A 13,068-nucleotide genomic window follows, 5' to 3' on the forward strand; every position below is an offset into this window, starting at 1 on the left:
GATGTTAAGAGGTGAACTCACGCAGTATTTCATTCTGAAAAATTAAGTGAGAAAGAAATTGTGTGACAGGAATATTAATGACTTTTTTTGCCTGGTGTTAGCAGCTTCTATCACAAAACCCTTATGTCCAGTTTAATGACCGGCTGTGAGATCTGTGTTGCATATTACACCTCTCTCTCTCTCCCAACGCCTCCTGTCTCTATTTTCAAATAAAAAACTAAAATGCTTCTGTGAAACAGTTTGACACAACATTGTAAAAAGAAACTGTAAATTTGAGGGGAAAAAAACAATAATTTGACAAGCAGCTTATTCTGTTTAAGAGTCAAAGTATCCTCATACGACTACGTTGGTTGTATACAAATATAGAACATAACCGTTATCGGTAAAGCTTCAAACTATGTATGAGAACAGCCAGAGTAAGAGCACAAGAGAAAATGGAGGCAAATTCTTAATTAAAAAAAGATTGTAAAAAAAAAATAATCTAATTTTACTCCAATACGGTTGAATACGATTCAGACCAATTTAGTTTAAACTCCAGTAACATTAATTTACTCTACATACGTTACAAATCAGGAGAAGACAGTAGTGATCAAAGGAACAGGGTTTTACTTTGATGGTACAGCACTCAAAAAAAAGAAAGAATACAAAGCAGAAACATGAAAAATAAAAAAGGAGGAAATTACAGTGAGTCACTTTAATCTACAAGTTATCTGCTCATGAAAGATTATCGTATATAATCTTCTCACGCCGAACGTGAAGGAAATCGGCCTCCAGGGAGGCTCGGCTCCCGGTCCTGAACGATGTTGGTCACAGAAGAGGTCGCTCTGGTGTTTCACTGCAGCATTGTCTGTTTAACAACCCTCCCCTCTTTGTCAATGGCAAAGTTGTAATTCTTTGGATTGTCCAGCGCGTCTTCGATACGCCGATCCAAGTTCTCCAACGTGATGAAGTTCTTCGCATCCTCCTGTGAGAGATTAAAAGGGAAGAAAGTCACATTTGAGATCAGATCAGCGCGCACACACACACAAATAAACAAAGATTGAAAAAGAATCTGACCTGCAACTTCAAAATGTCCTTCTCTTTTTCTTTGATGAATTCTTGCTGCTGTTGTTCTCGCTGAACGGAAGCTTCCACCTGCTTGCGCTCAGCTTCCTCCTTTTCCTTCTGGACCCTCAACGTCCTGAAAGATTCAGAGGACACGGTGAGCTGTTACTTTCGGAGAATAATCCTTCTTTTATAGATGATGGGAAACGAGACACGAAACCCAGAGCGGCTCTGCTCATCTTAAAGTTAGTTCTTCTTACCGGACTTCGAGCATGCGGAGGTTCTCCTGGTTGTTAAAGGCCATGAGGGCACAATGCTCCTCCGCCTCCTGCCTCGCCCTCTCCTCCGCCAGGGAGCCCGTCTCCTCCTCGTACTTTTTCCGAAGCACTTCCTCCTTAAACTCCAGACTGACGGACACGGAGGAGAGAACCACGTTAATATCAAGGCAAACATCAATGTTTGTTAGACACCTATAGTTGGGGTGTACATGGTTTTAATACAGGAGCACGCATTGTGAAAAATGCTTCTTTTGTCTCATAATAGAAAAGATATTCAGTTTACCATCTTCAAAAAATTTGATCTTTTTTGGACAGGAATATATAACGTTACTATACTATGATTAATCGCTTTCAGCTTGTAGAAAAAAATATTACTATTTTTGTGCCGCAGCAAAAAACGCATTTCCATTCTGGGGATCAATAAAGTCTAATCTTATTTACCAGCTTCATTCAGAATATACACATTTTATCACAGTGTTTATTCAAAATAGGAAATGCAAATGTAAAATACTTATAGATAGTACCAGCTTTGACAAAGCTGAGGCTTGCACATTTTATCAAGAATACCTCAAATGTTGCAGCACCTGTTGACAAATTCTGACTAATGTATTGGATGAGGATTGAGGGTAAAACAAACTTAAGTTTCGGGAACAATTTACGACCTCAAATTAGTTTGGTGGCCACAGATTTTGAGCAGGGAAACAGAATTTTCCACAACACCAGGTGGCACGTCGAAGTCCGACCCGAGACATGTCAGTTTAACGTACCGAAGCGCCCTCGTGATCAACTGGTACTCCGCGAATCTCTCCTTGAGGACGACCATCTCCCTCGGATCGACCGGGGGAGGCACTTTGATTCGCCCCTCTTTGGACTTGGCCACCGGGTCTGTGCGTGACTTTCTGCCACGCACAGCCTCCACGAGCACGGCTCTCCTGGGTGCGAGGAGCCGGGTCACCTGGACACTCCTCCCGCCGATTACCTGGAACATGACGGCGTCGAAATGGACTGTAAGTTGCTCAATGTAACGGTTTAATCAACGCATTTGAACGTTAACATTGAGGCAGGAATGTTATCGACAGAAGGCGGCGGCCATCTTGGTGACCGTTGACCGGGGGAAGTAATTTCGCTAAGGCGTCTGTTAGCCTCTACTGCCACCTTTAGGTCACAGACAATATATTTTTGTAATGAGCAATATGTCATATGCCGTATATGAGAAGCAGCATGTGCTCCTTATTAATGTATTAACATAGTTAATGGCTGTCCTTCACCGGTGTTATAGTGCTAACTATAATGACAGGTAGCTAGCTAGCTACGAAGCTAGGTAGCTAGCTAGTTAGCTTCACAACAGTTAAGCAGGCAAATTAATAGAATGTCAATGTGCAGTGGTGGAAAATGTACTCAGATCTTCTAATTAAATAAGAGTATCATTATCCCAATGTAGAAGTACACTGTTACAAGTAAAAGCATTCTTGGAGTACCAACACCACAGTAGAAATTGAGTTTAAAAATATCAGAATAATATTAAATAACTGAATTATTGATTAATTAATCACTTTTATGTTGCAGCTCGTAAATTTGACCCTCTTTGCACCAATAAAGTTTTATTTTACCCTATAATAACACATACTTCCTTTGTTGATTTTATTAATCTGAATCTTACTTAGTTATTAAATGAAAGTACCGTATTTCCGTAGGGGAGTAGCCTACAACTCTGAAATAGCATTAAATGGAACTAATCAAGCAAAGTACCTCTAAATTCTACTTGTGTGTCAAGATGCCTCGTCTACTGCAAACCAAATCTTTCTCTGGGTAAAGTAACCTGAACCTAAAACTTGTGCTAAGAATAACATAATTTGTATTTGATGTTCTCAACAAAAGAGAGAGACACAATACTTAATGTTATGTATGCTGAGCTATTTTACTGCATTTCTCTGTGTTTTCTTCAGGGTGCAGTGGGATGTCAGCCTGGTGACTGATGATGCTGAGGCAAGGTACCAACACATTACAGCTACAGTCAGCGTGCCAGGAACATGGCATGATGGGTAATGGTGCAGTGCTGCTGTGTTGTTCATTGTGACATTGAGAGCTGGAAGTAAGGAGAACTTTAAGCAGCATGAAGAGTTGTAATGTTGTAATGTCCCAAATGAAGACAGGAGATGTGAACTGATTTGCAGGTCAGTTATATGTTTATTCAGCTTGTTGCCGGCTGTAACAGGTACACCGAGCGTAATGGTGCAGACTTTATATTAGTTTCACAGATGTAAAACACCATTTAGATCTAGAATCAGCAGATAAACCACAAGGAGCTCCTGCACTTTTCTTTCAGTTTCATTGTTTAGCTTTGAATGAACTCACAGAACAGAAAACAAATCAAATGCAGATAAGCTGTGAGACACACTGCATGAATATAAGGAGAAACCAGTAACAATTTAGTCTTCCAAAGCATTTACGTGTCCTAATGCTTATGCAAAAATCAATGCTTGTTTTATTAGAAATTTAAATAACCAGCCAAATAGAGAGACCCAAACTCACTCTGGTTTTTAAACCCACCAATACTTATAGTTTTTGTGTAAATGCAGAGGAAGAATAACCAAAAAAGAAAAAAATGGGTCTTTTACGTTCGTGAAAATAAATGTTTTAAGGTCACTGGTTCACTGACTACTAGAGAACCAGGGGTGCAGGACAATGCATGATCGATTGGGAGAGTTCCTCATCAACAATGCTGCAGGTTTCTTGCATCAGTTCAAACACAGATAAAGTCCAAGCATCGAGAGATAAAAAGGGATATTTGTCCTCCTTTACAAACAATTGGTCAAATGTTTGCACAACGAGGGATCATAAGAGTAAAATAGTAACTCTGCTGCTTGGACCTTAGCGCGTGTGACAGAGAGGAACTCAGCCAAAACAATACAGCTGTCCGACTTATAGCTAATATGTAACTAATGCAGTGCAGCCACTCTGCATTTGACAGTTTGCCATCTTCTTGATGTGCGGTGTCAGAACGTGTGTAGAAGAAGGGGGACTTCTGGTGGACCTCTTGTTTCGCACAAGGGCGCATCTGTCTTGAGAAAGGATGAGCTTTGGTTCGCGGTTTGTTTTTGGGAGGGGTAACGGATGGAGGGAAGTATTTGGGAGAGAGACATGACAGAAGGGGGAACATAAAAGAATTGAGGGCGGGAGAGGGGTGATGGTCAGGGCAGGAATGAAGGGGTGAAGAATTCAGGTTAATGCCATACTGGTGGCATTTAGTTAGTTCAGGGTGGGAAAGGAAGGGTAAGCCAGACGAATCTCTTCCCCCTCCAGAAGTTTCCTGAAAAGAGAACAGATGATCTTTGAGCTAACTGTGCATTAGTTTGCATATATTTACACATTAAAAGTATGGAAAACTGAATTTTTGTTGGTCGTGTGAGATTAGAGATAAAATAAACCCCGTGCCCCAGAGAAAAGTCATAACATCATACACGTTTGATTAAGAGTAACTACATGTCTACATATTAGTGGTGACAAAAGCCAGATCTCACCTGTACGCAGCTATTTCAATGTCAAGGGCCATCTTCACATTGAGAAGGTCTTGGTACTCTCTCAGGTAACGTGCCATCTCGTGCTTGGCGTCAGTGATATCCCGCTCCAGCTCACTTATCCTTATCTATAGATGATTAGAAAACGCAGACATTTATTATCAAATATCACAGTTAATGACACAAGGACTATATTTTAGCTTGAAGAGATTAGCACTCCCAGTTAATTCGAACAGTAACCTTGCTGTGAGCCTGCCATCATTTCCTGCTGACTCTAAAGAATTTGGAAGGTGTCGCTGCAGCAGAGAATATGAAAAAAGAAGCTGTTTCTCTACTTTTTATGCATCTTATGTCTGTGTCCAACCTTGAGGCCATTACCCATATTATGCTATCTTTCTGTCGAAGGAGAAGACGGCTCCTGGTCTGAAAGCATTTCTCACGTCATATCGGATCAGAAATGGTCAGATAACCAGACCAGGTACCGCATACTGGTACACACTCCCCTATTGGGTGAATATTCATGCAGATCAGGATCATTCACCTGGTACTTTTCCACCTCTTTGTCCTGCGTGTCCTCCAGATCCTCCAGCTGCTTATTTAGGGAGTCGATGACATTCCGGAGAGATTCGATCTCAGAGGAGCGGGACTGAAGCAGCCGTCGGTACTCTGTGGTCTCCTCCCGGATGGCGTGCACGGCCTCGTTGTTTTTGCTGGCCATCTCCGCCACGCTTGCAAACTTGCCCTTGTACCAGTCCTCGGCGGCCTGCATGTTCTTGTTGGCCAGCCGCTCGTACTGTCCCCGGATGTCTCGCAGGGCGGTGGAGAGGTCAGGCCGGGACACCTCCACGTCCACGCTGATGTTGGCCACCTGCAGCTGGGCCTGCAGCTCTGATTGCTCCTCCGTAAAGACTTTCTTCAGGAACACCATCTCATCACAGAGGGAGACCACGGTGGCCTCGGCGTCACAGTTGGAGAGCACTGCCCTGTCAGCCTCCTCCCTGGCACTCTGCAGGCCCTCCTCGGCATCCATGCGCCGTTTCGCTTCCTCCTCAAAGCTCTCCTTCATCTGCTCGTACACATCACGCAGGTAGTCTCTCTCCGCCTCCATCCGCATCTTGTCACCGCTCTCCGAGTCTATCATGGCCCTCAAACTTCGCGACTGCCCCTCGTAGACCGTCTGCAGACGGGATGGGTCGTTCTGCCGCCTCCTCAGCGCCTCCAGCTCGGCCAGCAGGGCTTTGTTCTGCAGTTCCAGGTGCCTCACCTTGTCGATGTAGGTGGCGAAGCGGTCGTTCAGGTCCACTAGCTGCTCCCTCTCCTGGGAGCGCAGGCCCATCAGCTCTGTGTTGATGCAGCTGGCCTGAGCCAGGTCCATCCGCTCGGACCCGTATGGCAGGGAAGAGGAGAACTGCCTCAGGATCCTTTTCCCAGACGGTGGAGCTCGAGGAGTAGAGTAGAGGGAGGAGGACATGGAGGATTTGGTGGTGGATTGGGAGCCTCTGTAGCTGTCCCAAGGGCGGCGGTAGGAGAAGGAATCGTAGCTCATGGTGAATTTTTAGTTGTGGATTTTTTTTGTTTGTTTAAGAAAAGGATGTGGATGTTTTTTAGTTTCAGAAGGTTTTTCTTTTTTTATGTCCCCCTTGTTCTGCACACCATCGGTGAGGATGAGCAGGCGTTTTGCACTGCACCAGCTCAGTGATGCTGCAGATCCCAGGCTTTTATAGAGTGAGTCTCCCCCCCTCCCCCTCACATAGAAGCATCAGTGCTGTCAGCATCCACCAGGCCAATAGCAGACTGCTGCAGTGAGGAGAGAGGAGGTTGGTTTTCAGACTCACTCTCAGCCTAAACAGGCAGAATTCATGTGGTCGTGCACCTTTTCTTTTAATTTTTAATTTAAAATTGTTTTGCAATCAATTACTCTCATAACTCTATGCATTTCTGGAGGCATCTTTTCATCGACTTCAGTATCCAAATGCAGCCTCAGATGCATCTCTCAAATAATAAATCCATCCACATTAATACAGTGAAAAAAACTGTAGCAAACGATGTGAAAAGGACTGGAAACAAAGTCTTTTCCACCACCCATAGAGACGATTGATACCTAGTGCGTTAAGGGGCATATACTTTAACAGGCCGGCACTTAAAGGTTTTAATGTTATAGAAAACAATGTATTAATTAGCACACTGATTGCTTGGTACTTAAATAGATTGATGCGGTTGATAAGTGCCCACTGCTTTATGTGAATCATATGAACGATGATTGAATATTCCCACACATTCCCAGATAACAAGGCCTTTTTTTTAACTGAACATTAAACAGATGGCTGGTGCTTTTTAACTTATACAGATATTTTTAAAACTACTAATTTCTTAGGCGCTCGTTTTCATCTCCTCATCGTTGTTTCTTGTATTGCTATGAATGTCCTTTAGCAGATATCCCTTTACGATGCTCTATATGTGGCTATTGTTTCCAGAGAATCTGTTCGATCTATCTAGATTCTATCTACATTGATGAGTCACTGATGTCCTGACATCGATAGTGTGTGGGAGACACCGCCGAGGAAGAATCTGTGTCTGCTGACACAGAGAAACAGTCCTGTTTAACATCCAGAGATGAGCCAGAGGGTGCCTTTTAAATTATCCTCAATGTTGAAAAAGAGGCATCAAGCTGATCCTCTTGTACAGGAATCGATTGTAATTTTCCCAAGGACATGTTTCTGGTGGCAGACATTTCAGACATGGGACAGTTAGAGGGTGTCAGGTTTGTCATCCTGCTGCTCTTTAAGGACTCACTATTTGACCCCTGACAGTCAACGGAAAATAATTAAGAGTCCTCGCACAAGATAAACAAAGTTTATCGGCAGAGTGTTTGTTTGAGAATATATACACACAGCGAACACATCAAAAGTACCACCCTGATGAAGGCAAGATGGCCTGAAATCATTAAGGGCATAAAGCACCATGCTTTCTTTGATAAAGTATGGTATGTTGGGGGGAAGGTATTTCCATCCTCTGGAGTCCAACCACACAGCTGCCAGCAAATGATAAAGCAGTTTTATAATGTCAACACGTGACACATTTTGTTCTTCAGTTTTTGTTCCCAAACCCAAAAAAGTAAATCAATATGTTTCTCTCCGATAAAAGCTGTAGTTTATCAATTTGTAGTTGTTGTAGCAGGGACATGCACCACTCCATAACGCGTCAATCTGAAGTCAATGCTCAATAAGTCTTTTTCTCTGAAGACATTTTGGCAGTTGGGTGGAGCTCAGATGTAAATTAATAAAACATGTCATGGTTGACTTTCATTGTGCTGCTCCAGTTCAGGGTCCAGTTGCATGTTTGCTAACTGTCGTGACTTAGTAACACAATTGCTTGTCATGTTATGACTAGTCATATGTCTGCTGTGTAAAAGCCTATTGTTTCAGCTCCATCCAAAGGATGTGAAGGCAGGTTAAGGGTACGTTTGGGTTAGAGAACGGTTCCTCCTGTCAGAAGGCCCAGTAGATTGATGGCGGCCTGGAAGCCACAAAAGCGACTGATATTGATCCTTTTTATGAATACTGCGGTCCGGTAGAAATGCTCAGCCAACTTTTGGCACACAACTGTGTATTGTTAACTGTCGTAGAGGGTGATAACGTCCATTTGAGTTGGTATAGTTGCCAATAATGGTCAATAAAAAATATTTCTTAACGGACAGCTCAGCAATAAAAACAGAATCCAATCTTTCCCCTCTCTTTTAGCGGCAGTGTTTTGCTGTTGCTTTTGTATTTTAGCCATCAGCTATAATTGCCTTAAATACAGTGAGTGACAATTAAGATATTTAGAAAATAGGATTCTTTTTTTTTTTTAAACACTTACTGTCAATGCCTTATTCCAAATATGACACGGCTACTTGCAACAATCCACAGAGCACCAGCGGTTTTTCTCTGCACAGAAAGAAGAAACTCTCTCCAATCTGGTCTGTGAATTATCATTTATAACATTGTTTAGTTTTTCTTGATGGGACGTCCCTCAATACTAAAGTTATGTTTGTAAACTGTTGCATGTAATGAAAACAAAATTATTAACTTATCAACATGGATGCCTGGACTTTGAGGTTCAAGGAGATGTCAGAGCTGACTTTAAAAGATCTTCTTTATCTCGTCTCACAAGACCAATCAATCATGAATAATAATCATTAATTAATTGACTCTATTACTATATAATCTTTATTAAATAACCAAGTCTAGTCCAGTAGAGCTCTTCTAATAAAGGTTATTGTCATGCAAGGTTTTGAACACTAGATGGCGCATTTGCAGCGTGACTGTTTTAGAGGAAATACAGTTGTGTAAATGCTTATTCGGTTGTGACAAATTAATCTCAACTCAAAAATAACATTCAGTCATATCATCTGCTGCGCCTTCATGATGAAGAGTGGGATTTGTCATATATCAAAATTAGTTGTAGTCACAAGTAGTCAAAGAAAAATGCAAATTACATGTTTATTCAGAGTCATTTACAGTGAATATATTTTCCAATGATACATAAAGTAAAAAGAAAAGTACATAAAACATTTATATTGACAGATAAAGACTTTGGAATGTCAGGCTTTGCATTGCTAAAAATGTTGCACCCCTTTTAATATATTTACAAGAGTTGCAGAAATACATTTCCACATAAAAAAAAGAGAATTTATTCAGCATCTGTGTGTTTTTGAACAGTGAACTGAAATAATAGAGCTTGGAGCTACTTAAAGAGCATGTAGGTGAACTGCGTCTCAGATCTCCTTTTACATTCAGTTGAAATCTGCAACATCCTATATCACATGAAATCACATCATGAATATAAGACATGATCAAACATATAAACAATACAGAAATGACCCCTTTAGGCTACGTTTCAATACAAAAGTGTATTCCTTTGGTAGAAAACATTTATCTGCAGGAAAAAAACTGTGCTCGAGATAAAGAAGTATATCTTGCATGGCCTGTCCGACTTCTTCCATCCACAGGCCAATGCACTACAATGGGACTAAACATTCATCTCATATCAGGAGTGCTGCATATTCATTCGTGTTGGCAATAATAATAAACCCAGAGCAGCCCGCTGACATGCACAGGGCTGCTTGCACTGTGCTTCTGATTACAGCATGAAGGTGGTCATTCACAGGTCGATCTGTACAGTACTTTGGTTCATTTTTTATCACCAAGTCCTTAAGAGTGCTGGGGGGGGGGGGGGGGGGGGGGGGGGGGTTGCGCGCAATGCATCCAAGTGTAAACTATTTGCCACAGAGTTGCAAGATAGACACATTACAAATGAAGCAGTGGCACGCAAAACAATATTAATAAAAATCTAATTTTCTTTCAATCTTTTTCACTCCAGGCTTGTCGTGTGCATGACATGGGAGAGAGGGGGGCAACACCACTGTCATACACACCATTCATTTACAGTGCAACTCAAACTTCACTCATCTCCTGGCTTAGAAGATTTTCAGCCGTTTGCCGATCGGCCTGCCTCCCTTCGCCGCTCTCTGGCTCGGCTGGTCCCTCGAAAGCGGGCAGTACTTGATGGTGTGCGCGTTGTCCCCGTTGGCGCTGCACAGCGGGCAGGTGTACGCCCGGAGGATGGGGCACAGGACTCGGCCGTCCGCCGTCTTCAGGATGTGGGTGCCGTAAACTTCCTCCGGTGCGCCGTTATTCCGACAGAAGACGCACACCTTGGGCTCTGGCTTGCCCCTCTGAGTCTGTTTGCGCCTCCGGTCCATGGAGAGCAGGTCGAGGCCGGCGAAGCTCCCCCCGTAGGAGGGCGAGTCTCTGTCTCCCGGCAGCGAGTCGCCAGCGAGGTGCTCGTACGGCCTGAGCAGCGAGATGCGCTCCTTGAGATCGTAGAGGGACATCGGCGGGGAGCCCGGGGCCGCGCAGCAGCAGCAGTCCAGGTGTCCGTCGCTGTCCCTGCCGTGCCTAATTACGCAGGAGCAAACCGGGGAGTCGTCCTCCAAGCCCAGGGTGGCTTTGAGGGACTCGGTTATGGAGTTGGGGCTGCAGGACGGGTTGTGGATCTTGTTTTTGGCGACCAGCGTCGACAGGCCGAGGTAGTCGTTCCAAAAATTGAAGGTGTTGTCATATGGGGAGCGCGCGTCCAGGTAGCCACTGTCTAAGAAATCCATCCTGTCAGAGCTGCAGAGTCTAACGTCCACGGAGGCGAATAGGCGTTTCGGACGGTGTGTTTGTCAGCATGAGTGGTCTGGCGGAGGGGATCTACTCTCTTCTCTTGCTGGGTCGAGTATGCACAGCAGTCAACATGTAGGCGCTGATAAAGCCCCAGAATAATACGGGGGGGGCGTGGTTTGGTTCATGTTGATTATCTCTATGGCCCCATAGGAGGGTCCACAGAGCAGAGCAGGGAGGTACTATGCTGAGAAGGGGGGACAAATCAGTTTCCCTCCCAGGATGTGACTATGATCACTGAAAGAGTATCTCTTTGGGTTGAAAGAGAATTATCTATCCTGGTGGAGATAAACTGATTATATTATTCTTTTATTTAAGATGTTTTTTTTGTCCTCGTCATTCGTTGTTGTTTTAGTATCTTCACATTTAAGGCAAAGGCTTCACGATCAGCCACCTCTGACATACTTGGTCAAGTTAACCCATAATATATGTTAGTGCTTTGTTGACACAGTGATGTTTTAGTTTGTACTTGATATAAAACAAATGTTGTTCAATTTACAGTTGGCAATAACACGCTCCTGTAGGTACATGCTGTACAACATCAGGAGAATACGACCTCTTCTCACTCAGAAGGCGGCACAGGTTCTGGTCCAGGCTCTGGTCATCTTACGGCTAGACTATTGCAACTCCCTCCTGGCAGGTCTACCTGCTAATGCCATTCGACCTCTACAGCTCATCCAGAATGCAGCTGCTCGACTGGTCTTCAACCTCCCGAAATTTACCCACACTACTCCGCTCCTCCGCGACCTTCACTGGTTACCGGTGGCCGCCCGCATCCGCTTCAAAACACTGGTACTTGCGTACCGTGCTGCGAACAGATCGGGTCCGGTCTACATCCAGGACATGGTCAAACCGTACACCCCACCTCGTTCACTTCGCTCGGCTTCTGCCAATCGGCTTGTAGCTCCTTCACTTCGAGCTAAACACTCAACAAAGTCACGACTGTTTGCTGTGCTGGCTCCTCATTGGTGGAACGAGCTCCCCACTGACATCAGGACAGCAGAAAGTCTCTACATATCGTAAACTAAAAACACATCTTTTTCCACTATACCTTGAATAGGGAAGGTAGAGCCGTAGTAGCACTTTAGTAGCACTTAAATGTCTCTTACTGATAGCACTTTGTAGTTTAACGTTATTGAAGAATTTGTACTTGCTTGATTCTTGTTGTTCTGAGTTTGGACTCATGGTTTAATGCACTTATTGTAAGTCGCTTTGGATAAAAGTGTCAGCTAAATGACATGTAATGTAATGTAATGTACAGGTGATGAAGGTCTGTTGTGTTATGTACAGAACGTGATACTTAGTTTGCTTCCAGCTGAAGTTTATTTCAAGGGGCCCTCCACTATTTTGTTGTGTTATAAATGAAGTCAGGAAGGAAAAGTCAAAGTCGATGCAGCAGAGGCCAAGACTCCTTGACTGTTTGTTCACATTATAGGCTCAAGCTCCAAAAACACTGGATCCTACATTTTTCTCATAGCCTCTCACCCTAAACGTGTGGTTTAGGGACATATACATTGGTCTAAGCTAAGCTCAGAAAGCCTTTATTACATCACTGGGCTATTTTCTCAGACTTGACAAAGCTTTTAGAGCCTAAAAAAACACTTTAAAACTGTTTTCACAGGCTGAGCAACACTAACCAAGACTAGAAAACTTATCTTTGTATGTAAAATCATTGGAGGTTTCCTTTTTAAAAGATCTTTGGATAACTTTGCACAATATAAATAAAAAATATATTGTTGCAACTGCAGTCTATTCCTGCATCCCCCGAGATAACAGACAATAGACACGAATGTGCCGCCTGATGTTTGCAGTGGTTGGATCAAGAAACATGCAGAGTGGGAACAATTCCTCACTTGTGTCGTATTTTATTTCTTCTAATGTGTGCACTTCACCATTTCACAACTAGAAACATTATTCAGAAAAGAAAACCATCTGAGGCGATCTGACAAGCAGCCACATAAACATGTAGCTTTGTTTTAGGTTGTGACTAGCCACTAAAAGTTGGCAGCCACTGGCCCACAC

At 43.3% G+C, this 13,068-nt stretch overlaps 3 protein-coding genes across 3 annotated transcripts; all 3 read right to left on the reverse strand.

The window, feature by feature from the left end:
- Positions 1 to 583: 583 nt before the first annotated feature.
- Positions 584 to 2,438, reverse strand: mrps26 (mitochondrial ribosomal protein S26). The gene is made up of 4 exons (XM_034563633.1): positions 2,090 to 2,438; positions 1,305 to 1,451; positions 1,057 to 1,180; positions 584 to 964 (listed from the first exon to the last, which is right to left on the reverse strand). Exons 1-4 carry the CDS (start codon positions 2,308 to 2,310, stop codon positions 833 to 835), a joined length of 624 nt encoding a protein of 207 aa, XP_034419524.1. The 5' UTR covers positions 2,311 to 2,438; the 3' UTR covers positions 584 to 832.
- Positions 2,439 to 3,486: 1,048 nt separating this feature from the next.
- On the reverse strand, positions 3,487 to 6,534 carry si:dkey-33c12.3 (uncharacterized protein LOC335380 homolog). Its single transcript, XM_034563632.1, has 3 exons — positions 5,382 to 6,534; positions 4,844 to 4,968; positions 3,487 to 4,632 (listed from the first exon to the last, which is right to left on the reverse strand). The coding sequence occupies exons 1-3, from the start codon at positions 6,384 to 6,386 to the stop codon at positions 4,572 to 4,574; spliced, it is 1,191 nt and encodes a 396-aa protein (XP_034419523.1). The 5' UTR covers positions 6,387 to 6,534; the 3' UTR covers positions 3,487 to 4,571.
- A 2,849-nt stretch (positions 6,535 to 9,383) lies between these two features.
- LOC117751539 (nanos homolog 1-like) lies at positions 9,384 to 11,094 on the reverse strand. Its single transcript, XM_034563458.1, has one exon. The coding sequence runs from the start codon at positions 10,983 to 10,985 to the stop codon at positions 10,299 to 10,301; it is 687 nt and encodes a 228-aa protein (XP_034419349.1). The 5' UTR covers positions 10,986 to 11,094; the 3' UTR covers positions 9,384 to 10,298.
- Positions 11,095 to 13,068: the final 1,974 nt, after the last annotated feature.

This window comes from Cyclopterus lumpus, chromosome 22 (genome assembly GCF_009769545.1).
Source record: "Cyclopterus lumpus isolate fCycLum1 chromosome 22, fCycLum1.pri, whole genome shotgun sequence".
Taxonomy (NCBI): Eukaryota; Metazoa; Chordata; class Actinopteri; order Perciformes; family Cyclopteridae; genus Cyclopterus; species Cyclopterus lumpus.